The sequence below is a fragment of the Muntiacus reevesi genome, chromosome 2 (assembly GCF_963930625.1).
Source record: "Muntiacus reevesi chromosome 2, mMunRee1.1, whole genome shotgun sequence".
Classification (NCBI taxonomy): domain Eukaryota; kingdom Metazoa; phylum Chordata; class Mammalia; order Artiodactyla; family Cervidae; genus Muntiacus; species Muntiacus reevesi.
The window spans coordinates 111,646,332-111,674,038 of record NC_089250.1 but is presented as its reverse complement, the minus strand read 5'-3'; the positions used below and the strand labels follow the sequence as shown (position 1 = coordinate 111,674,038).

The following is a 27,707-nucleotide window of genomic DNA, read 5'->3' as shown; positions in this document are numbered from 1 at the left end:
TATTTAGGATACTTTTAAAGAACTTTGAAGTATTGGGTTATTTACTTTTCTTTCTACTATTATGTTTATTTTTAAAATATAGGCCATACATCCTATATTTTAGTATGTATATTGAGAGTTTATACTTTGGGTCATTGATCATGATTTGTTAGTGTTACTTGGAAGCTAACTAAAAATGTTATAAAGTTTAGCACAAAGGTACTAAATGCCCATATTATATCCTTCATTTCCTTATACTTTTGGTCTATTTGAGCTGTGAAAACAAGAAACACAATGATATTTCACATATCACTTTTACATATGACTCTCAGTCCATATTTATTTTACTATAATGGTTAATTAGTTTTGTTGTCTATATTTTAGTTATAATATTTTCTCCATAAATAAGTTATATATTTTTTATAAATTTTAACTATGAACATGTTAATTTGATAATAAAATTTTCAAAAATTTTCCCTTTAAATATACTTTCATATTCTCTGTGTGTATGTCTGTATGTGTGTTTTCCTATCTCTGAAGATACCAGAGTTTGATTTTGATTTTGGTTTTTGAACAAGTTTGAGAACTTTGCCATTTTATCAAATCATTTAGCTCATTTATGTTTAGTTATATAATCTATGATGCTAAAATTTGCATTACACTTTCTGCTTCGATAATTGTGTCCTGTATTATTTATCCTTGGGCATTGGTCTATTTTTGTATGCTTATTTTCTCTAGTGATGTGTAAATTAAACATTCTGTTTTTAACTCTAGTTAGTGGATACCAGATACTCTATAAATGTACTTGAAGCTACATTTTATTCATATTATTATCTAGAAAAATTTAGTAGCTCTTGATTACTTCCTCTGTAAGATCAGGGAATTTACATGTGTCTTTACTTCCATTCTTTCTGTTACCTCATTTTTCTGACTTTTAAAAATGACTTAATATTACTGATAGATAATTTTATGTCATATTTTTTCTTTTAAGAATTACTTTTGACATTCACATTATTTGATAATAATATATCCTTTAAAATTCCATGTTTTAATATATTTCACCAGTATTTTAAAATAAAATTTGCTCATTTTTGTCCATTTTAAAATTTGGGTTATTTTTCTTTATGTTGTTGAATTGTAATATTTTTAAATATATACTTTGGATGCTAGGTCCTTATGGGATATATGGTTTGTAAATATTTTCTCTCATTCTGTAGGATTTCTTTTTACTTTCTGGATAGTGTACTTTGTGCACAGACAGTTCTCATTCTGATTAAATTTAATTTACCTATTTTTTTCTTTTGTTGCCTATGCTTTGGGTATCATATTTAAGAATCAGTTTTCAAATCAAGATCATAATGCTTTACTTCTGTGTTTTCTTCTAAGTGTTTCATTGTTTTACCTTTTATATTCAGGTGTTTTATCCATTTTGAATCAATTTTTGCATAGGATGTGAAGTAGGGATACAAATTTATTCTTCTGAATGTGGATACCCAGCTGTGGTAGCAATATTTAAGAGTCTATATTCTCCCTCTGTAGAATGATCTTGGAACCTTTGTTGAAAAATCAATTGACACAAAGCATATGAGTTTAGCTCTGGATTCTCAATTTGATTCCACTGGTCCATAAGTCTATCCTTAGGGCAATACCATACTCTCTTGATTATAGTAGCTTTGTGGTGTGCTTCAAAATCAGGAAGTGTGAGTCCTCCAATTTTGTTTTTCCTTTTCAAGATGGTTTGGTTATTAAGGGCTCCTTGCAATTTCACAAGAATTTTTAAATGAGCTTCATTTCTATAAAAATGGTCTTTGGGATTTTGATAGCAATTGCAATAAATCTATAGATTGTTTTGGAGAATATTGCTGTCTTAAGAATAGTAAATCTTACAATCTATGAACTTAAGATGTCTTTCCAATTATTTAGATTTTCTTTATTTCAACAATATTTTGTAGTTTCCAGTGTACTAATCTTATACCTCGTTGGTTAAATTTATTCCTCAGTATTTTATTCTTTGTGATGCTACTGTAATAAGAATTGTTTTCTTAATTTCATTTTTATGTTTTTCATTGCATGTGCCCAGATACACAAATGATTGGTTTTGTATTCTGCAATCTTAGTGAATTCATTTATTACCGAGAATATAATTTCATTGGATTCTTTAGGATTTTCTATATACAAGATCATGTCTTCTGTGAATAGAGATAATTTTCCTTCTTCAGTTTTTACATAGATACCTTTATTTCCTTCTAGCCCTGGCTAAGACCTCCAGTGCTATGCTTAATAGAAGTGGTGAGAGCTTGCTTCTTTGTCTTGTTCCTAATCTAAAAGGAAAGCTTCCAATCTTTCACCTATAAGTCTGATGTTTTAATATATATCCTTTTTCAGATTGAGCCAATTCCCTTCCATTTCTAGTTTTTTGAGTGTGTTTATCGTGAAAAAGCATTGGATCCTTTTCAGGCATTTTCAAATTATATTCTATTTAATTTCAATGTCTTACATTTTAAAAGAATTGAATATGTTGTATGAAGTCAGTTTTCTTATCGTCTGATCATTTGTTTGTTAGAGACACTGTTTTTTTAATTGATTTTGATTCTAAAACATATGCTTCCTAAATTTTTCTTTTACTTCTTCCAGTAAATATTAAAAAAATATTTATATTAGCTGTTTCTCTCTGTACATTTGAGCAAAACAGACTCTGTTTTTCACCATGAGGTCATTAATGTTCTGCCGTCCACACTTCGTGCTGGTGAACTCCTCCCTGGGTGTCGATCTAGAAGGGTAATTATAGCACAAAGGCATTGGTCAAAGTTCTGCATCTGGCACTCCCTCATTTAATGTGCCACAGAGCTGAGGTCAGGGGAGGGGGCTTCTGCTTCTGGCGATGGTCTGTTGAACTATAGAGAAGACAATTTACCTCTGAAGACTTTGGGAAATGTTTTTATATGTGTGCCCTGAACCAGTTTCCATGAGAGTTCACCTATGGTGGCCCACATGGCTCTGGTCACAGCTCAGTATGCAGTCCCCATTGGCCCTTGCTGGGTCTTTGCTAAGTCTAAATGGAATCTTAGCGTGGAGGCAGCCTGAGAAGTGCAGATGCAAGGGTAAAATGAATGGCCTTGGTTTGCAACCCCACCCCAGTACCGCACCCCCCCCCCAAAAAAAAAGGCAGAAAAGACTTTTTGAAAGAGAAAATTGGTCATGAATTAACCTGTCTTTTCATCAACAAAGGCCCAAGTTTCTTTTTTTGTATTTTTATTTTGTATTGGGATAGAGCCAATTAACAATGTTGTGATGATTTCAGGTGAATAGCAGAGGGACTCTGCCATACATTTATGGGTGTTTGTTCTTCCCCACACTCCTCCCTCATCCAGGCTGCCATATAACATTGAGCAGAGTTCCACGTACTGAACAGTAGGTAACGAAGACCTGAGTTTCTGATATCAGTCCAGAAAGTATTTCTCTGTGCTCCCTGTGCACAAAACACTTTTCTAAATGCCTCACACGTATCAGTTATATAATCCTTGTAACCCACTCTGTTATAGTTTACAGATCATGACACTGAGGCACAAAAATGAGAAATAACTTTCCAGAGTCATGCAGCTACTAAGTGGCGAGGTCAGCCCTGAACCCCTAGCCTGCCTCTCACCCCTTAACCACACCAGCAATGGTTCCTCCTATATTTGTTCTCATTCAGCTTCTCTGCCCCCCACGGGGCATCTAAGCTCTGGCAGATGATACCTTCTCCTTAGGGCCTGACTGGTTCTGAATCACATTCCTAGTTTCCTGTTGCTGTTGAAATTTTGTATTACTTTGGGTGCTTTTGTGAGTACTTCAATAACCTAGGGATTCTAGCCTCACTAGCAGCTACCATTTTAACTCAGAGTCCTCCTGGAATTCTTTGCATATAAACTTGATCTTAATGATGGTGCTTATTTTACGGATGAGAAAATCAAAGCCCAGAATGATTAGGCGACCTCCCCCGAGACATAGAACTATGATGGCCAAGCTGTAGCGAACTCATCCTTTACCTGGGTTGTTACCCACTAGATTTTTGTCAGGTGAACTGTCCAAAAAACTGCTGAAATAAAAATGCAGCTGTCTTGCCTAACCTGCTTCAAAAGGTCCATCCATCCTCAAAAGCCACAGGCAAACTTTAGCTTGATATTATTTAGCCTGTTTGATTTCTTCTTACACTGGAAAATGGAAAACAGACCCTTAACTGAGATTTTCCTCGAATTAGGCTGTGTGAAAAATGCCTTTTTGAACTCTTTTATTTGACATCCTATTAATTTTTTAAAACTCCTATTGTTTTGTTCCTGACAGACCTGTTATGTTTCAGATGTGAGACAAATGTACACATCGAGGGAAATTTCCTTAAAAAGCTATGTTCTCTTCAGACCACAGAGGTTACTTAAAAACAAAAATACCAGGGTATCCACCTTGTCATACATTTATCTGGCATATTTAATTGATAGAAACTTCTGGTTTAGCCTATTATCAAAGTATGTGATAAATCATTGAATGCATGGCCTTAATGATGCTCTTGGCATCTCATTCTAAAGAGAGAAGTTCTACCATTGTTGGGGGAAGCAGCTTCCTGGCATGTGGGTTGCAGAAACTCAGAGGCCATCCTGCCTGGGTCAGGCTGCATTTTTTATTACATACGCCCAGAGTCCCTTAGCAAGCAGGAGAGGAAGCCGTATTTACATCCCTACTAGCACCAATTATGGTAAACACTAACCATTTTGACTTTAGCCCTTTAATAAAAATCCACTGAATTTCAGGTTTTAAAGTCAGGCTCTCATGGCAGAACCAAGTAGGAGAGAAAAGAATGGAATAATTGGAGGCTGCTGTCTTTTCACTTCCCACATAAAACTATTTGAAGAGACAGGACAGAACTTTAAACAGGAGACATCAAGAAAAGTTGTAATTTGAATGTCGGTTGTCGTGACTTTAGGGTGTGTGTTTAAAGGACTTTGCTCCCATCTCTTCCCAGACATACTTCAATGACAACATCCTTACCCTGATACGGACCCTGGTGACTGGAGGAGCCACACCAGAGCTGGAGGCTTTGATTGCCGAGGAGAATGCACTGCGCGGGGGCTATAGCACCCCCCAGACGCTGGCCAACAGGGACCGCTGCCGTGTGGCCCAGTTAGCACTGCTGGACGGGCCCTTTGCAGACCTGGGGGTGAGTTCAGGGGGCAGAGGGCGCCTGAGCCTGTTACTTGGAAAATGACCAGATCTGAATGTGTCAGGCTAGACCTCTGCCTTTGTTTCTTTCCACATGAAAAGAGCTATCAGAGGTGATGCTTATGGTTTACTGTGTATCAGCCACTGTGCTTTACATGGATTTATTCACTTAATTCTCACTGTGACCCTTTGGCATAGGTTCTCTTATCAGATGCTCTAAGGAAACTGGGGCTCAGAGAAACCGAGGACTGGCCCTATCAGGGAATTTGCACCAGGGATGTTGGCTTCAGAGTTCATGGGCTTACTGACTCTCCTAGAGTATCTTCTGCTACAAGATGGGAAGGCATCAGGTGGTTTCAGATGCACACAAGTTAGGGAACCCATTCTGCAGGTCTTAGCATGGCTCAGGGCTACTTAACCCCAACTCTACATTAATTGGTCTGCCAGAGTGCCTGAAGCAAGCTGGAATGTGGAGCCCGAAGGGAGGCATGGGTCACCCCTGGAGCAAGGAGTAGGGTAGGGGAGAGTGACTAGTTCCAGCCTCGGAATTAGGAGACCTCAGTCTGGAATTAGAGACATAAAGGATCCACATGAGATGCTATTGGTTGGGCCAGTGGGTCTAGAGGCACATAATAAGCTATGGTGTTCTGAAAACCACTAATGTCAGGGTCAGGCCCAGAGTCCTGGCCATCAGTGTTTTTTAAAAGCTCCTTTTAGAGGACTTTTATATCTCTGGAAGAGGGCATGGCAACCCACTCCAATATTCTTGAGGAGAATCCCATGGACAGAGGAGCCTGGTGGGCTATACAGTCCATAGAGTCATAAAGAATCAGACAGGACTGAAGCGACTTAGCACACATGCACGTGGGCTATTAATTCTGAATGTGGACTCAGTCACTCCCCCACTGCCCTCCTTGCTACAGAGGTGACCCGTGCCTCCCTTTGGGTTCTACGCACCAGCCTGCTTCAGGCACTTTGGCAGAAGTATGCAGTCTTAATTGACCCTTATTCCCAGCCCAACTCCATGAATGTATTCAAGGGCTAGAGCCAGCAGTCTTAAGAGCCAGTAAGCCTAGTGTATGAACAGTACTGCCTGCCACCCAGAAAGTCCAAACAATGGAAAAGGAGCCAAGGAAAGGGTCACTTTCTCCATGTCTTCTGAAACTGTGATGCTAATTTGCACCATGTTTTAGTTTGGTGAGGGACAAAAATCTATGTTAGACTTAGAGCTTCTTTAAAAGGTCATCTCCATAGCTAGTGGCTCTTTTTATCTATCATTTACTCACTGGTACACCTCAGTGGTAAAGAATCTGCCTTCCAATGCCAGAGATGTGGGTTCAATCCCAGGGTTGAGAAGATCCCCTGGAGAAGGAAATGGCAACCCACTCCGGTATTTTTGCCTGAGAAAATTCCATGGACAGAGGAGCCTGGCGGGCTACAGACCATGGGGTAGCAAAAGAGCCGGATATGACTTAGTAACTAAACAACACTCTAAAAGAACAAAGACTTTAAATAATGGTAAGATCTGGCTCCAGTTGTGTTCTCTAGTATGAAGCCCATCTGGCAGTTTCAGTAACAGGAAGGACAGATGCAGTCACTTTATTCCCAATGAAGTCAGCCCTTGGTGCCCTTCCTGAATTAATATCTGAAGCTAGCTGGCTGCAGGAAGCCAATGCTTCTGGGTGAGTTTGCTTTCACATTGCTCATCTGGTCCCAGACCCTTGGAAAGCGACTGTGAACTGATTAGAACTGTGAATCCCAGTTATTCAGCCTGCAGACCTCCAGCTCCTGGGGAAACACATTCTCTTCCACCCTTGCCATCTCCAAGGTCTGTAAATTGTGCTTTTCACACAGTCCTTCTCTGAAAGAGCCTGTCACCATAGTGCCTGGTGGGGTCTTTTCTTCTGGTAGTGATTTTAATTATCACTTGAGCAGTTTTGACAACACGGTCAGATCACTGTGGTTGCAACTGAGCTGGGGCTAAACATCATCACCATTTTGCAGAGCTGATTTCTTCTCCTTAGCTGAACAGACATCTGAGACCTTCAAGCTTATATCATACCTTAAAGAAAGGAGAGGCACCAGCTCCTTAGAGCTCTCATTGCTACAGATGGAAAACTGGAGAGAACCAGAGGAAAACCCATTCTTATTTGATCCCAAAAAGTCACCAACATTGGGGTGTAGGCTGTAAAGCACATTTAACTTCTTCAGCCACTGTTCCTCAGCACAGACCCTCCGACTCAGGAGACACTAATGTGAGCTTTCATGAAAAGGCCCTTCCCACCCACCCCCAATTTACTTTCAGACAAATAAAAATGATTTTTCTCTCTGTTCTTTCGTTGTCTCCCAGGATGGTGGTTGTTATGGTGATCTGTTCTGCAAAGCTCTGAAAACATACAATATGCTTTGTTTTGGAATTTATCGGCTGAGAGATGCTCACCTCAGCACCCCCAGCCAATGCACGAAGAGGTAAGTATGTTTCCACTCTGCCCTCCCACTGGAAGGCAGAGACAGAAATGCCCTTTTTTGTCTCCTACAATGAGGGCAAAAGTCTACACGCGTGTTCTCAACATGCAAATTGCTCTGCTCATATTAAATCCAATGCTGACTTTGGTGGTGGTTATGGGAAGCTTTTTTCTTTCATTACAATAGCAAGTATAAAGACATTGTGGGGAGAATTCAAGTTTTATGGGATAGTTCCATCCATCACTTAATTACACAAGTCTGAAGGAAAACATGTCCTCCAAACTCCTGCTCCTGGGATAATTCTGTTGGTATCTCATATAGAAATATTTCATATTGCTACTGCTTAAGGTAAATGGTTCCTTGGCCTGTCTTAGACATATATGTATATATAGATAGATAGATAGATAGATAGATAGATATATTATGTAGATAGTATTATTATAATAGATACTATAATAGATACTATTATATAGATAGTATATCTATCTATCTATCTATCTATCTATCTATCTATCTATCTATCTATATATGTATACACACACACACACATATATACCTGTCATTGTTGTTTAGTTGCTCAGTTGTGTCCGGCTCTTTGCAATCCCACGGACTATAGCCCGCCAGGCTCCTCTATCCATGGGATTTCCCAGGCAAGAATATTGGAGTGGGTTGCCATTTCCCTCTCCAGGGTATCTTCCTGACCCAGGAACTGAACCCACGTCTCCTGCTTGGCAGGCGGATTCTTTACCACTGCACCACCTGGGAAGCTTTCCCTCTCTACGTATATATATATACACACACACACACACACACACACAAGCACATATATATACAGATATTTAATTTTTATTGGAGTATAGTTGATTTGCAATGTTGTGTTAGTTTCAGGTGCACAACAAAGTGATTCAGTTATATATATATTCTATTTTCATGGAAACGTATATTTTTACTTAACGTATTTTTCAGTTGACTCACTTTTTTACTTTTATATATTTGTTTTTAAGAAAACTGTATGTTATTACCTGAAGCAGAAAAAAGATTACAATTCATGTATGCTAGTTACATTTCTCTAATACACTTTAAAGTAAATTCATAGCAGCCTAAATTTAAAAGTACATCCTAGAATTGTCAAAGTCAGTGTGTTTGTATCATATACCTCAGGAAACCATGCCATGGAGATGAGTGTTTCTCAGACCTACTTGCAGAGTAGAATCTCTGGGGGTGCTTTCTAAAAGTACTCTGATTACTCTGACTTTACTGGTATGAAATGAAAATATGAAGTTTGAATGCCCAGCAGATATACAATACAGCCAGAATTGAACATAATTTCTGTAGTCTAGCAGATTCTCAAAGTCAGGTGAACATGTGAATCATCTGTAAAACGTATTAAAACACAAATTGCTTGATCCCCAATCCAGAGTGTCTGACTCAGTAGGACTTGAGTGGAGTTGCTTAAGAATTTGCATTTTAACAAGGACCTCCTGTATAGCACAGGGAACTATATTCAATGTCTTATAGTAACCTAAAATGGAAAAGAATCTGAAATCAATCATATATATATATATATAACTGAATCACTTTGCTATACACCTGAAAGTAACACAACATTGTATATCAAGTATACATCAGTTTCAAAATAGAATTTACATTTTTAAGAAGTTCTCAGATGATGCTAATATATCTGGCTTGAGAACCACACTTTTGAGACCCATTTCTAGAAATGGTGATTTTTTAGTCATATCTGATATTAATCAGGGAAAAAGGTGATCTTTGATGAGAACAGTTAAAGCCTGAGGGACATACAGGCAGGGAGGTGTTTTATAGCTTTCCATTTAGTGAAGTCCTTCATCAATGTTGATCTTTAAAAGATAAAGAGGGAGAAAGGACTAAGGTTTTGCTAGATGCGGGTAAACAAAGATACTGTGATATGGGTATGAGATTGTTGTAACGTTCTAGGATAAGAGATGCAGTGCAGTCCTTGAAACCTCCTGCATGTGCTTGTGCATTTCCGGATCAGAAGGGAACTTGATATTGTGCTGAAGTGGGTATACAGACCACAGGAAGTACCACTTGTTTCTCCCTTGTCTAGTGCTAATTCAGAATCTCTGGGAGGGTTCATGGCTGACTTCCTCTGTGGAGCTAAACAGATTTTGTTCCACTCCAAAGACACTGTCTAAGGCCTTGGGCTGGCTGGAATCCTCGGGTAGACCTGGTTTGGTTCAGAGAGGTGAAATCTCCACCACATTATCCTCATTCTGTGACTTCTTTGCTCTCCACATCCAGGTATGTCATCACCAACCCCCCGTACGAGTTTGAGCTCGTGCCGACGGACCTGATCTTCTGCTTAATGCAGTTTGACCACAACGCCGGCCAGTCCCGGGCCAGCCTCTCCCATTCCTCCCACTCGTCCCAGTCCTCTAGCAAGAAGAGCTCCTCTGTCCACTCCATCCCATCCACGGCAAACCGACAGAACCGGCCCAAGTCCCGGGAGTCCCGAGACAAACAGAAGTACGTGCAGGAAGAGCGGCTCTGATGTGTGTATCCACTGCCTCCGTGTGTGAAACTGTATCTGCCACTCATTTCCCCAGTGGGTGTTTACAACAGTAACTTCCCCCATTTTCCCCTGTAGTCCCCCCATTTTTTTTACACATATTTGCATATGTATGATAGTGTGCATGTGGTTGTCATTTTTATTCCACCACCATAAAACCCTTGAGCACAACAGCAAATAAGCAGACGGACCAAAAGTTATTTATGATTCTAGGGGAAAAATAACCCAAAGGCATGCTCCAGACATAAATAGCTCACTGCAGGAATGAGTTCACAGACGAGAAGGGAGTGCTTGTGAGCCCCACGTCAGTTATGCAAAGCAAGTTTAGTTAGTGCAGAAGAGAAGTTTATTCTGATATATCAGTTTTATCAGGGTGCTTTGGGTTTTGATTTTGTTGTTGTTTTCCTTTCTTTCCTTCTCTTGATTTTTTTATATATACACAATAATATATATATATACACACACAAGTATTTGAAATAAGCAACCCAAAAGCAACAGAAACATATCTATCGGTTGTTTCTACTCTCTGGGCCGAAGTATCTCAAAGCATTTGAAAGTCTTTTGCCATTTGTGTAGATGATGAAGCACTTGCTTGTTAGAATATCAGAGATTTTTTTAGTTACTCACCAAGGCCTTTTGTCCCAGAGTTAGCTTCCTTTGAGAGTTATAGGAACATTTCTACCCTTACTGTGGCGGGAAAGACTAGTATTCCCTTCTTGGATGTATCAAATGCAAGTCATTTCATTTAAGTGAAAAGAGGTTTGATTGCATATTGTTATTCTGTCTCCTTATGCTGCCATATGAATAGCTATGTTTTTTCTCTCACTTTTGACATTTGGGATGAAAAGCCATATGTATCATAAATATCAGATGTAAGTCATTAAAAACTGCCTTCCTGGGACTTTTACATCTTTTAAAAGGTGAATTACCTACCTTATGTACAGAATAAATAATGCTCAGGAAAGAGCAAGTATTTTTCCACACATTCTCTGGGGACCTTTTTACTCCCCTTTGTTTGATCAGCTAGGGCCCCAATGCCACGGAGGAGCAAGGGCTGGGGCCATGGTAGAGAGAGAGGAAGATAAACCCAGCGGCAGATCATGTTTTTCTAGAAGCCAGCATGCTAAATAAATCAGAATGTAGGAGGATCAAGCCACAGTTGACTCCACAAAGACAAAAGCCAGCTTCAACTGTTGGCACAGCTGCATGATGCTGGCTGTTCCAGAGCAGAAAGCCAGTGGGAGAAATTCCTCATCGTCAGTTTCTTTAACGTAGCCAATCTACTTAGGCAGGTGAATGACAGTCATAGAGAAGGACCCCTTGTCATTAACAGATGGGAGAGAAGAAGAGTGCAACAGTGAGCCAAACACATTTTGGTATAATTCTTTTTTTCTTTCATTTTCTTTCTTTTTTTAAACAGTTAGTAAGCATGAGCAAAAAAGTAGAGAAATACCATTTTTTTCAATATGCAGTTTTCAGATATTTTATGCATGCAAACCATGCTTTAGGCAAGGTACAATAGTTCTTAAATATTGGCCAACTCCACCATAATCAAATTCTTGTGAGGATGGACTAGCCTTGGGCTGATATATATATATATATATATATATATATATATGTATGTAAATATATATATATATTTGAAATGTTTATTTGAAAACAGATTTCATTGAACAGCATAGGTGTTGGGGGGGAGGAAAATGTCACAGCTGTAACCATCTCTAAAAAGGTGTTTTTATGGTGAATGTTTTGGGTTTAGATTTTGAATCTCCTGTCCCCCCAAGCATGACAGTTTTTGAGATCTGCTTGCTGTGTGAATTGACAAGCACTTTTACTGACAAAATAGTAAGGCTTAGTCAAAATCTCCATCCCCACACCCAAGACAGGGCAAGGCAGCGTTCCAATCAGTATTCGAGTGGGCAGTCATTGATCATGGATATTAAAAAACCCTATGAGTGGAAGATGTTTTCAAATTATTTTTGTCCCTATGTATTGATTTATACATTACATACAACAACCTTTTTTATATATAACTATATATATACACATATATACGTATATATATGTATATGTATATATATACATACACATACATATCCCCTCGTTTTGGATCATGAAGAGCTATTCATGCATTCTTTGCAAAGGAGGTTATAAAGTTATGCCCTCAGAACATTTATAACTATAAGAATGTGCCAGTTAAAGTGCTCAACAGGAAATATGACAGTTTAAAAGCATTGTAAAACTCACATAGCTTACTTCTCTCTCTAAAGTGCAACAAGGATGAATAGAATGGGCCAAGGTATGACAATTAATGGTTCTGCATGACCTAGCCACTGCTGGGGGTTTTCTTCTATAACGTTGTCCTTGTGAAAACTTTTGTGAAATTAAAAAAAAAAAAAGGAGTTACAAATTTTATTCTGTTATTGGTTTGTTTATTTTTATTTTTATTGTTCTGTTTGTGGGTTTATTTATTTTGTTTTGCTTTTTTTTTCCCCCCCTCCCCTCCTCTCCCCTTCCTTCTTCTCCCCCTTCCTCCACTTTCTAAATTGCTCAGTGCAATGAGGCTGTCCTGCTGCTACCGCTAGACCCCTTAGAGTTTGTTTTGGTGTTCTTGGGGTTGGGGTTGGGTAATCTGGGGGGAACTTCTCCTCCATCTGGCTTGCCTTTCAATCTGCACGTGGCCTCCCTGCCCACCTTGGTACCTTGCTCCAAGTCCAAAAGCATTTTCCCATCAAGAAACCCAGCTTCCTCCACCTCCCCCCATTACCATCACCCCAACCGAGTACCCCATCAGTCTGTCCACATCTCTGTGTCTATCTTGGCAAGACCAACTAAATCAAGTGATAATGCCAAGTGATAAACTTTTCTGGAAAATATTTGCAGCTCTTCCACTTGGCAAACCTGCTTCTTGGTGAATAGTTTACCCTCCTTTCGATTTAAACCAGGAGGATTATTAATGGTTTTAAAAACAAAATGGTCTCATTGAAGTTGGATCAGAATGACTCCCAAATTAAAGCTGTTCAGCTATATGTATCAACTCAATAGCCCATACCCAGTTATCTGGGGGCTGATGATTCAGTCTCTGTATTACCTGGGTCTCTTCTCCCACCTGCCTTTCAGACATTTGTGAAATCCCAACCAGAGATTGGGCAGATAGAGAGAAGTAATTCCAAAATGCATTTTATATACAATCTGTTAGCAGCTGTGATGAGATCTTGTGATGGGAATGGAGTGGGAACAGACTGACTTGCAATGAAATTTGGGGATGTTCCCTGGACTTCAGGCATACAATTGAAAGTTGATTGTACTTGGCTAATGATATATTCAGTGATGAAAAAGGTATCATTATTACTTCTATTTTTTGTGAGTCCAAACTACTATATTGTTCTTTCCTCAGTTGAATGAAGAATCTCTTCCATTGTTTTCCATGTGACCCCCAAACTTCTCATCCTTCTTTCAGGTTCTCTTAGGAAGGAGACATTCAAGGTTTTCATGTGATACCTCTTCTCTTCCCCCTCCCCACCCAAAAAATAAGTAGGTCAGGGTGGAAAGTGAAAGGTTATTTGAAGAGAAAGTATGTGTACTTAAAGAGAACAACAGCTAGAAACTCAATTATCTGCACCATTCTAAAAGAGAAGCAATTTATAAGCCATTCAGTTCAATTTGTTTTAGGCTTTGAAAGGGGTGAAGCTTAAGTAAATGGATAGACCAGGAGGCACAGTGAAACCTCAGCCTCAACACTCAGGTGATCATGAAATCAACATCCCTAATGGCTGCTACGCAGGCCCCTTCCTGAAACCAGTTCAAATGGATAGAGAGAGACTTGGACCCTTACAATTAGATTTCTACCACCATTAGGAGAGGTTTCAAATTCTGAGTTTGTTTAGTCACTAAGTAATGTCCAGCTCTTTTGCAACTCCATGGACTGTAGCCTGCCAGTTTCCTCAGTCCATGGATTTCCCAGGCAAGAATACTGGAGTGAGTAGCCATTTCTTTCTCCAGGGGATCTTCCAGACCCGGGGATTGAACCCAGGTCTCCTGCATTGCAAGCAGATTCTTTACCATCTGAGCCACCAGGGAAGACCATACAGGTTTTGACCCAGAACCTTACTCTCATTATGTGCTCAATAAGTATTTTTGAAATAAATTGATCTTAAATACTGTTATATCTTTAGTTGTTTGATAAATTATCTTCACCTCCTTGGCTTATCTTACGAAAATTCAAGGAATGCCTGTAGGTGTTTCACAGTGCTATCTTGCTGTTGGCACTTTCTTGGGCTGAGTACATGGCTTCTGAGAGAAGGGAACAGTCCTTTTTTTTTTTTTTTTTTTTTTTAATATTATTTTATTAGTTGGAGGCCAATCACTTTACAACATTTCAGTGGGTTTTGTCATACATTGACATGAATCAGCCATATAGTTACACGTATTCCCCATCCCGATCCTGTGAGTTCAGTGAGAGGAGAGACTTGACTGTGCCTCCTGCCAGCATCATCAAGATCCCAGATGACCAGAAAAACCTTTTGACTGGCTCCTTTTCAGCATGGGAAAAGCTGAAAGGTGTCTGCATCCCAATAGAGACAATTAAATCAACCTGCCAGGTTTCTATAGCAACAGGCTCCTGAAGGAGAAAGAAGAGGGTGCAGAAACTTCAGGGACTGCAGAAGTCAAGGCAGGGTAAAAAAATATCAGTGTCTCAATCAGCTTCTTTCAGCCCATCACTGCTTTGTCATAAGGTGATGAAGTAGATGTGGGCACCTGTCACTAACCTGGTAGACTATGTCCCACCAGGAGGTTGTACATTCATCACCTAGGGAGGTAAGAGGGATTATCCCTTGCCACTTGAAAGAGAGGAGTGAAAAGTCAGTCCTTATGGAGTGTCAGGAGGAGGCGGTTGTTCTGCTTAGGGAACGGCAGCATCAGACTTAACAGTTAAGAGGGGTCAAATAGAGTCACACCGGACAACTGCAAAGGAGCAAGATAGCTTTTATAAGGGAAAATTACTCTGATTCTATTGCAGTTTTCATTTCTAGGAACTAGCCATACTTTGTCCTTGGAAAGGAGAGGAGACAGTAGGGATGGGTGGGGTCCACTGGGGCCTCGGGGTCTGCTGGGCGGAGGGCAAAGGCCAGACTAGCTCTCAGAAGCTCCTACACAGTGTCACCTTTGAAGGATTGAGCTCTTTGTTAGCTCTTACTGTTCTCAACTATTATCTCTATCCAAATGGAATCTTTCCCTTTCAAGCCCTTTCTGTTTCAACCTCAGGTAGTGGTATAGCAAGAAGAGGCCCAATTATTCCAAATACCTTTGCTGTATCATCATCTCCCTTTTCATGTGCTCTTCTCTTGGGAGTGTTAAGAGAAAAGGCCAGAGCCCACAGCACTGACAACCCACAGAGCCAGAAAACCCAGCAGTTATGTCAGCCCAGATCACAAGCCCTTCTCTGCCATAGCCCACTCCTCTGGGATCCTTCATGGCGGGAGGAAGTCCTGACCCTCATTCTAGACCTTCAAATGCCAGTGATGAAAGTAGCAACGGAAGACACAGATGGCTTGCAGGTGGGGTAGGGCACCTGCCAAGTTGAAAGCCAATGTTTCAGACACAAGTACCACTGGATGCTGTCACCCCTTCCTTTCCTCCTCTTCCTAAGGAGGGATATCCAGTCAGTTCCTTATTCCCCATCTCTGCTGCCACAATCCCCATTCTTCTGGCCAGCACCCAGGTTTACACACCTCAGTCCTCCACCCCTAGTTCATCTGTACTCACACCAAAAGCTATCCCCTATTCTTATGTCCTTTGGCACTGAGAGTACTCATATTCATGCTAAACTTATGTGTGGTTAACTGACCATAACTAAAACCTAACACGCTCCAAGTGCTTACCATGAGTCAGACACTCTTCTAAGCACTTTATGTATATTAACTCATTCAGTTCTCCAGACAACCTCAGAGGTAGATGCAGTTAGTATTTCCATCTGAAAGATACAGAATTCAAGGGACAGATTTGTTCAAAGTCACGCAGCCAGGAAGTACCAGAGAGGTGTTTAAAACTAAAGTCCATGAACTTTATGCTATAATGCCCCCTAATATTACCAATAATACTGATAGCCTTAACAACTCACATTGACATATCATGTATGTAGATAAGTGCTTCATGGACACTAACCCCTTTCATCCAAACAGCACCATTAGAAAGATCATTAGCCTCATTTTACAGAAGAGAAACTGAAGTTAAGATAAATTATGTAACAACCCACTCCGAGCCAGCAATTAGTATGTGAGAGAGCCAGAGGCCCTTGGCCTTACCTACTGTCCTATGCCAACTCCTTGGCTGCAGTGGATGGCTTGTGGCCTGTCTGGTCTTCATAGGTGATGCCTCCCAATGGCAGTATCATGACTCTCTGCAGTTTTTTTCTGGGTTTGATCTTATTCTACCAGCCTACTTGTCACAGACTGAAATGCCACTCCTTCCTTGACTTGAGGCACATCATACCTTCTACTCACAGTGATGACACCATGTATCACATCTTCAAGAACTTATTAACAAATGAATTTCTTTTTCTTTGGCAGGGAGGAGGGCCTCAAAACCAGATCCATCGCCCTTCTCATTCTAGGGATAAAAATAAAGCCCCCAGAAGTCTTTCTGGCTTGTGGGGTGTGGTAGGGAGAGGAGACCCCCTCAGGGCTTTGGATTGACCTTGGACCACTCCAACACTCACTTGAATTCCTTCCCTGAGCATTCTTCCTTATGACCAATTTTGTAAGCACCCAGTGATGCAGCTCCTTCTTTGGAAGGCAAAGTTTGATAACCCAAAGTGTCATTGTCATAGCAGGGCTCTCTCCATTGGGGCAGAATGACTGGCAGTCATTAAAGTGTGGTTCCTATCAAGCCTTTTGGGAGAAGAACCTTTGCCCCTACCCATTTTAGCATTCATCTGTTTCCATTTCTTCAACATCTTATCTAACCAAGTCTCCAACAACATAGCTGTTTATATCTTACAAGGCACCTGAATTAAAAAGCCTGTTTCTCAGGCATAATGAAAACCTCAACTCATCACCAGGATATGCTTTAAAACAACTCCTTTCTGTGCAGAAGCTGAATGGCCAACACAAGGATGACTCTGCTTAGATTATTTTTATGGCAAGAAATGTAAAAGAAAAGAGAGAAAGGCACTTAAATGGGGAAATAATGCTCTCTTTCTTATAGACAGCAGAAGGAAATTGATACTCTCTCTGCCATGAAAGGTCAAAATGCCAACTTTGAGCTGAACTGTAAAGACTAAATTCTGAACAATTATTCTCTGCAGCAGTTGTAAAAATTTCAGCAAATTGCAGCTGTCTTAGGTCTTTCACCCAGAAGACCTACTCGTTTCCATCAGCAGAGTTCACTCTGCCTTCCAACCTGGCATGTCCAACCTAGCACTAAATCCTTTTGCAAAATCAGTCCACAGAAGGGGACAGCCAAAACCAAGGGCAGCTCAGGCAAACAGCACAGACACTTTCTGAAAATCATCCTTACAATGAAACCATTGGAAAAAGTCATAGTTGGAAATTGTTTCAGCGGCCTGGCAATGCTTTTAAAACATGATAACCATCATACTTTACTTCTCTCTGAAAGGTTAGTTTAATCGTAGATCACAAAAAAATTGGTTTCCACAAATGCATAATGGTTCATCTATGTCACACTTGAACTAAATGGTTTTTTAAATGGAGCTGAAATTATTTTGATGTGTACACAGTCCCGGATTTCTATACAACCTTTTTTAACCAGCCCATCAGGAACCTTGCCTCTAAAGCCTCATTAATAATTCAGATGTGCTGATGACTTTAAAAGATCTATGGAATTGAAGCTTAGGAGAAAAAAAAAAAAAAACTCTGCTTGACAAAAAGATAAATGAATGTAGAAAGAAGCTGTAGGAGTCTGGCAAGCTGTAGATCATCTCAGAACAGATTGTAACTTTATCATTCTGTCAGGGGGAATAATTTAAAGCACTTAATCAGTTAGCTTCACTGTGAGGATGTAGCATTATGAATTCCTATCGTCCAATCTGTTCAAATCAAAGTGAACTTAATTATAATAGGTGAGAGAACCAGTGCAGGAAGGAGAGGGGGGTGGAGAATGATGCAAGAGGCAGGAAGTTTCCTGAGGAGGGGGTATGCCGAGCTGCTGAACAAAGGATAGTGAGTGAGCTTTCTCAAGGCTCAACTTAGTTTAGTGTCTACTCCGGGGGCCCAGGGCCCTGGACACAGCAAGAGGAAGCATGGACCAAGGAGAGAAAAGCAGAGTGGTCATGAGCTGATCATAGGTGTCGGATCTATAAATCATTAGCCATACAGGGACACATACGCATGGTGCTCTATCAGAATCAAGCCAGGTGAGCAATTTTGTTAACATATCCATCCAGGACCACCGACAAGGCAGTTACGAATTGTTCTGAAAGACAGAAAAGGAGGCCAGAGAGGCCATCGTCTCTATAGTAGTGGGCGTGCTTGAAATATTTTTCCTTTTTCTTTGCTTTTCCTAAAAGCCACTAAAATGAGGCATATGATTCTCAAGTTAGAATGCACTGTTTGCCCCAGTTCCTTTGTATCTATAGATGTGGCTGATTTCCCAGAAAATTCCAGTGTAAAAAGAGGTAGGGATAAGGGCTGAGTCTTGTGAAATAGCACTAATTGCCAGGACGATGCTAGGCCATTTCATCCTCACCCCAGCCTCTGAATGCCCTGACTCAACATTCTCTTCCAGCCTTCTCTGGATCTAGGGTGAGAATGAAATGCCAAGACTCTGTCAAGCTCCCTTGTTGACAGCTTGGGTGATTATAGTCGGTTAAGATAGTGCCACTAGGAATTCTTTTCATAACTTCATACCAACAGAGAGTTTTATTGAAATTAAAGCCATCTCAAAAGCCTTTTAAAACATTGGTTGTTAATCTAATGTTTCACCCTCACTGGCCAGCAAAAATCTGTGGGCTTACTTTAAGACTCCCAAAACTGGCTTCAAAAGAAATAAAGGAGTGTTGTAATTGAGATATACCTTTAAGGGAGCTTGTACAACAAGCAAAGCCAATTAAAGGCTGGGAGGAGGAAACCCTGCAGCAGATTCTAGATCTCTTAATCTGTGGAAGGGACAGTGTCCCTTCATCTCCACTCAAATCAACGGATGCACAAGTCTTTCTTTAGGTGCAACACCCATGCCTAATACTTGTTATATTCATCATCTCCTCACCACCAAAGCTTTTCAGGCCACCAAAGGAACCCCAGAGAACACTGCCAGAGTTAATCTTCCAACCCCTCTTTATTCTCTGAAGTCCACCCCTGGTGCCTCCAGGTCCCAATAGCCCGTTGGTTCGTCACTTGCTACAGGCAGCAGAGGTATGTTTCAGGTTCTGGGGTTCTCCCTACACTATACCGTCTCTTTTAGCAATTACTCACTGTCAGCTTCTCTCGATTACCTTTTTGCATTTTTCAATGAACTTTCCAAAATCTTTGGCCTAGGACTAATTAAGCTTCTAATTTCTCCTTCTTGTTCTCTATCCGTTTTGCCCTTTAGCAGAAAAGAAATGGTTTACAGATGAACCGGATAATGCCTATCCCAGAAACATTCAAATCAAGCCCATGAGTACCCACATGGCTAACCAGATCAACCAATATAAATCCACAAGCAGCTTGATTCCACCAATCAGAGAAGTTGAAGATGAATGTTGACTCCCAGGAGACCAGAACTATTTTTTTTAAAGCCTGACAAACTTCATAAATGGTGACGTGACTTTTCTTCCTCTTAACATGCTTTATCACTGGTGGAAACGTTAGGATAAGCAAGAATTGCAAGAAAAATAGACAGATCTTTCTCCTTGTCTGCCTTGAATATTGCTTCCATGTATTTTGGAAAAGAAAATGATTTCATTTATAAATGAACATACGAAAATAGTCCTGTATAGCCTCTAGCATTTTAAATTATTTTTATTTATTAGAAAGAAAATATATATTTTTTCTTTTTTTCTCATTGTCAAATATCTTCCCTATATCTAACAATGCAAAATCAAAATGCCTAAGTGGCCAGACTCCTTAATGCATACTTCTCTTCTTTATCTCTTTCTTTGAGGAGAGTGATGGTCACCACCACAATTAATTGTAATTAAGGAAACTGGATTATTAAGGCAATTTTAAAATGACCCAATAATGTAAACATGTATTTTAGTAAATTAAAAAAAAAAAAAGACAAAAGGGGGCAGGTGAATTTCCTGGATGGATGTGTATTTTGGCTACACTGACACCAGCTCTTAATAAATGGAAACACTTATTTTCACATTCAAAAGTCATATTTTTGTAGTTTTAGTTTTCATCCTGTATTTCTTATCCTTTTGTTCATATATTTAAAGGGAAGACCTTCTTGCAGCTTTTCTACAAATGCCAGATCGGGTTTACCCTGCCAACTAACAATACCAGGAGGGTTGTGAGCATGCCTGGGATGTGGAAGTTGAGGACCAGATGCACAGAAGACATTTCTCTGTTTGTTGTTCCAATGGCGGGGACTCCTACATGCTGTTATGCTTCTCATTTCATATCTCCAAACCAACCAAGCAAGTAATTTCAACTTTGGTAAGGTCTGGTGGACTCTCTCCCTATCTCCCAAGTCCAGAGCTTTTAGTCTGAAAGTTTGTAAACATCAATTAACAGTTCTACTTAACAATATGATGGGATAACACATTCATGAGATTCACTGAGTTTTTGTGTAAAAGCCAGAAAAGTTTCGTGATCGAGGAGACGACTTTTGCCCAGATCTAAATTTTGCAGACTTTTCTTTAGTTGCTGGGACAAAACACACAAACTTGTTACAGAAACCTAAAAAATAATAACACAAGGACAGCTACGAATACACTTAATACAGACTATTAGAAAAGGCCTTTAAAAATTACCAGCGATGAAATCCTATGTATCAGCCACTTCAAACTGTGGTCAAAAAAGATTTCTCTAGCCATCAGACACAATTCTAATGTGTCTGAGCTCTGATGTTTGCATGCTCAGTGTCACGGCATCCCAGTAATTATTCCATTCCAAATGATTTTCAACTTCAAAATGATAAGTCTTTGATAGAATCATCAGGGTCTCTGGAGCAGCATGAGTATGATTTTTATTTTCTTAAAAATGTTAATTGTGGACACTAAAAAAAAAACTAACCAAAATATCCCCTGAAAGTCCCATGCTATCTCTTCCATTAGGCCATGACCCCGTGGTACATAGTATGTTACTGCAAATCAGATCAGAGCCAAGCAATGAAACCATCATGAAAACATGTCCACTAAGTACTCCAATTACCACCATAGGCAAAACGAGCTTCCAACTCTGTCCAGTCCCTGCAGAGCCAATGTCGTGTTTCCACCTTGTAGGCATCGTCCTGAAGTGACTTGTCAGACTGTGGTTACCCTGTCGTCACATTTTGTAGAATTAGTCCAATAAAAGTATTGTGAATATAATATATGTCCAATTGGATTGTTTAAAAACTACTTATAACTAATCACTAGTCTACTCAGCAGACTAAAATGACGTCAGCAGTCTCTATTCAGGCTTATACACATTTCTTGGTTTCCAACAGATGTAAAATGGGTTTGTGGGGGTGAATCCCTTGCTAAGATTTGACAATTTTTCTGAAAGCTAGGCCTTCTTCTATTATACATAATAATTTTGCATTCGGGTCACCTTCATATACATTCTTAGTACATCAACCCACGCTCTTTTTTCCTTCATGAACCCTAGTGGGTTACTGATAACTTGATAACCATTTCTGAATTTGTCTTAACTATTTGGTCTCCTCTGGCAGGCAGTGATGGCCAACACCTAAATGTCCTTCCATTAGAGAATGTTAGGCCACAATGTCCTATGCCCGCTGCCCTCTCTTCCCCATCTCTCCAAACCGAGGCACAATGGAAATGCAAATTCAAACTCCGTGCTCTTCACAGCTAGAGATTTGAATATAAACTTTTTTTTTTTTAATCAAAATGGTGAAGATAGTTTCCTAAAGCAAAGGGCTCTCCTTCAAAAACCAGTTGGCAAGAATCCATTTCCTTCTAAGGTAGAGCAAAGTCATGCTGTTTTGCCTTTGTTAATAATGAATTGTTAGGGGCAAGGAAACACAACTATGCATTTTTTAGAAAGGAAATCTATAAAAATGGCTGGTTGTTGGCTCCTTTGGCAAAAACTCATACCTGGTAGATGGCAAATGAAAGAAAAGTAGAAACAAGATTATAAGATCATTGAAGGGCTTGGAGAAATGCCAGGGCTTCCTGGTTTGTTTCTATTTGTTGAGCTTTCTGGCCCAGAGGAAGTCCTTACCACCCTCTGACAGACCCCTCTTCCTGGCTACATTCAGCATAGACCAATGATGGCTATCATTGGTGTAGTCTGTGTTATAAGGCTCTGATGTCCCATTCCACTTTAGGATTCCAGAAAAACCATTTTCCCAAATTAATAACTCAAGTGCTTTGGGAATCAGACTCTCCAACAGGCTATTGAAAAAGCAGAAAACACCTACTTATAAAAGTATCATCATCATCTTTTTCATTAAGATAACTCTTACTTTCATCTGAGCAATTTTGTATTTTAAAATAGTCTCGAGCCAAGATAAAACACCTTCAGTAAAAGTGGTTGTGACTAAGGCATAGAGGGAAAACCCAGAAGCTCTTTCCTTCCAAAGCTTGAGACATCTTATGATGTACTTTGTAAAAAATTTAATTGAGGACTTTAAACAAACAGGGAATTAGAACTGTTTGGTTAGGGTTAGAAGGGAAGAAAGTGAGAAGGCATGAGAACATTGGGAATGTTTTCATGTCAAAAAGCAAAAGAGTCCAAGTTTCCTACTTACGGTTTAATTATGATGGTTCAACAAGCTACATCTGCAGATAACTAGCTCTACACTTAGAAGATGTTCTTGAAACTCTCTGAGTCTCAGTGACCTCATTTGTAAATGAAAGTGATTCATCTAGATGACCCCTAAGGTCCTTTTCAGATCGGAGAGGATGTGATCTGAGTTAAAAGTGGGAGCATGGAGAAAATCCCTTTCTGTCCTTCCTGCAGCATCACCTAAGCAGTGCCTCTTCTGCTCCGGGCACATGATAGTTAGATTTGTTCCTCTGCTTTACATTGCAGAATCTCTTTAGGTTCAAAATACAAATTTCAAATTTTAAAGTCACCTGAATCATTTTGATGTGATTTTTCTGTGTATTCTTAGGATTTTCTTCTCAATTTCATCCCAGTCTGCCTTTTTTTATTGTCTCAATTTCCATCAATCCCTTCCTCTCTAACCCATATCTCCAATATGTAGTTAGAGGCTCACAACCTCCAGATTCTGGATATGAATCTAGGCACTAAGAAGTTACTAGTCTGTTACTAGTCGTACTTCTCACTTCATTTCCTGTCCTCTGTTTATTTGATTTTTTTTCCCCCTCTCATTAGTAAACCAACTATTTCTTTGCTACATTTCTAACATTTATCTACCATTTTTCTTTGTCAAAGAGAATCTCAGTTTAAAAAAAAGAAGGAACAAAAGGAGGCAGAGGGGTAGAAAGAGAGAAAAAAATACAAACCAACTGGGATGTAAGTCACCTTACCTTATAAGTGACTGAACAAATCATTCAAATTGGACATGGTATTCCACTGCAGAATCTGTCCATTCTCTATGGAAGCAGAGGGAAACTAAGATGAGACTTCAGCGAAGGCACTAGAAACTAACTTGTCTTCAGGGCCAAGCTAAGATGTTGAGGCTTCATCTAGAAAGTTATGGAAAGTCACTAAGCGTTTTAAACAAAGAGTGATGAATTGAACCTGTGCAAAAATGAACCTGTGCATTTTTAGATCATCTGTTTTGAGAAGCCAGTTCTTCCTGGAAGTCATCAAGGGAAGATATGCAGGGTTGAACATTTTCTCAGCAGCATGGAGTTCTCAAAGTCAAAGACTCCAACTCAAACAAACTCCAAGTGAAAACACAGCATGTGAAGTCCTACCTTCCTCAAATAAGTGTTACTGATCCTCATAGCTGTAGATGCTCCACTGGAAGTATAGAAGTTGGTTTAAGAGCTGGGAGTTGGGGCAATGGTAGTGAATCTAGAAACGACCCTTTGTGAAAGGAACACTTCATTTGGACCTCAATACAAGAGACTTGTGGAGGAGCAGAAAAGAATGCAGGCAGCTGAGAACTGTTGTATTAATTAGTTCGAAGCGGAAGAAGCTGAGCGTTATCTAAAAAGGCAGATCTGGCAGTCGAAAGGCATGGAGGAAAATGGAGCTGAGAAGAGGGTCACAGCAGGTCCTGTGGGATCTGGACATCAGAAGCACAGAGGTATGTACGCAGTGTGTCTGGGTCTCTAAAGGAGGAAGGGTAGGTGTGGAGGATTCTTTGAAGGCAGCAGAATGTGGCAATGGCAACCGGACTTTTACGGGCTAAAAGGAAAAAAAAGTAGAAGCTGCTGGGAAAGGAGATCTCAGGTACTCCAGAATCAGGAAAAGGGGAACTAATAGAGATGGAAAGGTTAAGAGAAAGAGAGGGTGGGTCATATATGAGGTTGGAAATGAAAGAGACGGTGACTTGGGGTAAGAAGTAAAAGGACTCACTTGAAGAGGGCAGGGACATGGCCTGTTGCACTGTGGAGTCTGTCGGGATGCCTGGCTCTGGCAGGCAGTCGGGTTGTAGTCTGTGTTACTTTGGATACCGTAGGCGAGGGAGGTTGCACAGGACTTAGGTCACGGGAACTCCTCCCAGAGAAGGACCCGAAGAGAGGGACCCTGAGGTGTGCTTTCTCTTTCGCCTCCCTGTGCTTGCCGTTTCATTGCTCCCCATTCCCACATCCTGGCGGCTCTGGTTTCAGCGTTGCTAAAACAGACGCGACAGTCTGCTGCTTTCGTGGCTTTTCTGGACATACAGCATGAGGAGAGAGGGTTTTTGACTCGCTGAAGCCAACCTTAATTTCTAGGTGGATTTCAAATTTAAAAAGCCTTCCTTTGGTTTGTTTATCCCCTTGAGGACGTCTGTGTTTCTTCCTCTCCACCTTGCTGCTTGGCAGAGCAGGGACAGAAGTGACACCAAAGGTGCGCAGCGTGCCTGCCTGGGCCCGCCGCTCAGAACCTCAGATGGAAATGTGCACACGGCAGTGGCACACGCCTGCCAGAGCAAATCGGGGCGTCTGTCGGTGGGATTCAGGGCCAGTGTGAGAAGGCAGCCGACAGGTTGGGGGAGCCCCGCCAAGGTTGATGGAGCCCCATTTCCACACCAAACCAAAGCACCCTGCCCCCCACCCTGCCCCAGAGCAGCCTGCCCCCTTCCCTTCCTTCCACCAAGTACAGCCTGACACATTGGACCAGAACTGCAACATTTCAAACATAAACCAAGGTCGGCCTGGAAATCCTAATTAAAAACGTTCCATTCCCAGGTGGCACAATCACATCCTGCGTAAAACTTCTGGCTCACATCCCACCCCCCAGATGCTGAAAGGAAAACCGTCCCTCACTTAACACCAAAACCTCCACTCAACGTTTCTTCAGGGGATAAAGGAAAAAAAAAAAAAGTATGCTTACACAGAGGTCAGCCTACTTGTTCATTAAGGAAAAAGAGCGTGGCTTATTCATCTGTCTTTCAAACGTTTGATTGTTGGCATGATGATTTGATGATGGTGGATTACTAGGACCTAACCAAATTGGAGGAGAGGCTAAATGCTGGTGCTCTGAAATGATCTACCCTGTCATCTGTAACAACCAGTGATAACTCTCTTGTCTTGTAAAAAGGGTTTGTACATAACTTGTACATGGTTTCATTTTGTATTTTTCGCAGATTAAAAATTTATGTATTTGTGTTCTAAATCGGTGAGCGTGCCTTTTGTCTCCAGCGTCCGCACTTCATGGGCGGGGTGGGGGAGGGGAGAGTGGCGTCTGTGGGTCCCCGTCAGGCTTCTGTGCCTCCCTGGTGATGGCAGAGTTGAGGACACATCAGAGCCATGGGAATGCCCTTCCATTGCCTTTGCAGCTTCCAGTGCAAACAGAGTCCTGCACCTCCAAGGAGACTGTCTGTAGGTACCAGCCCAAGACAGCAATGGATGGCAGAGGAGAGGAAGAGCCTCTGTCATTAGATGTGGTGCCTGGGAGTCAGTGTCTCCAGGGTCACACCATGGCCAGAGGGCACACACGCTCCTGCGGAAACCTTCAGCATGCAGGTTGCTAAAGAGATAGACAGCTTTTAGGTAGCCTCTGGGAAGCCAGAACATATCTGTCCTCAGCCACTTGTACCCAAGCTAGATACTCCTTTCCTGCTATCTCCACAGCAAAACAATGCTCCTTTCCCCTGCATTTGGCATATCAAGACAACCATCAGAAGTTTTCCCTTCATCTCACCCCATGCTCACCCCCACAGAGCAATCGATGAAACTTTATCACAAGGCAAAAAAACAGAAAAAAAAAAAAAAAAGAGGAGCTGAGAACGGAGAAAAGCTACCCAAATTGTATGTATGTAATGTGTATGATGATTGGCACTTAGTGTATTCGAGACATTATCTCATTTGTTTATGAGCTGTATTTACTGAATAGTGATTATGTTCACATTCTTCTACTGGGAGCTGGGGATACAACAGTGAGTAGCATCATGACTCCAGTCTCCAGTTTGGGGAGGAATAGAACCAACAAATCAACAGGTAATAGTCACATATTAAAAGTTAAACTATAGGGGTTAGTATGGTATGCCAGTGGGAAGGCATGAGAGAAGCATTTAGCCATTTCAAGAACGGTCGACCAATTGACTGATACTTTGAGAAACAAATCCCTGTTTTCCATAAACCAATACTAGCCCAAACTAAAACTCATTTTCAGCAAAAGCAGGTTCACCTGTCAGAATGTGCCAATTCCTGGCAGTCTTTGGATTCTGGTTTCTCTTGCCTTCTCCAATATTTGCTAACAAATCTGAACATTGTTGGGGAATGTAATTGCAGAGCATATGGTTCTCATTAGTTAGGCAAACTTCACTGCCAAATTCAGCTCCAAAGAAGGAGTCTGCATAAAGGATGAAGTATTAGGAAGAGATCGACAGTGATGGAGAAAGCAAATAAAAGAGAAGAGACAGTGAGTTACAAAATAGCAGGCTCGGCATACCCAGCACATTGAATGTGGAGCATATTTTTCTATTTGTTGAGAAAACAATATATGTGAATTTGTGTTAAAATCTTCCTGTAGCAAAAATCAAAGTAGACCATTCACCAGAATCAATGTTAACTGCTTTGCCACGTCAGATGAGATGGATTCTGCCTGGAAGAAAAACTGGGGGTGAGGTGGGGAAACAGAACAGACAGGGTGCGAAAGGAAATAAAGCATGAATGATATAAAAATGTAAATATGGGCTCAGGACTATTTTAAATGTTAATGGATCGTGCCTCTGAGAGAAGAAACAGGATCTCATGCTTACTAACCTTTCACATTCAAAGAGTCTGAAAATGTAGGCTAAGAATCAGAGATAAGAGGTCCACTGAGACCTGGAAAGAATGATTGGA

At 40.6% G+C, this 27,707-nt stretch overlaps 1 protein-coding gene across 8 annotated transcripts in view; it reads left to right on the top strand.

Annotated features, from left to right (window-relative positions):
* KCNMA1 (potassium calcium-activated channel subfamily M alpha 1) overlaps positions 1-26,034 on the top strand; it is a 748,269-nt gene extending 722,235 nt beyond the window's left edge. For 2 of the 8 annotated variants that reach the window (XM_065922697.1, XM_065922689.1), the window contains 5 exons: positions 4,976-5,170; positions 7,523-7,641; positions 9,922-10,146; positions 19,739-19,945; positions 20,568-26,034. In XM_065922697.1, coding sequence (XP_065778769.1) covers positions 4,976-5,170; positions 7,523-7,641; positions 9,922-10,146; positions 19,739-19,763 — 564 coding nt within the window. In that variant the 3' untranslated portion in view covers positions 19,764-19,945; positions 20,568-26,034. The other 6 variants (XM_065922687.1, XM_065922691.1, XM_065922696.1 and 3 more) reach the window with 4 other exon arrangements.
* The last annotated feature ends 1,673 nt before the right edge of the window (positions 26,035-27,707 follow it).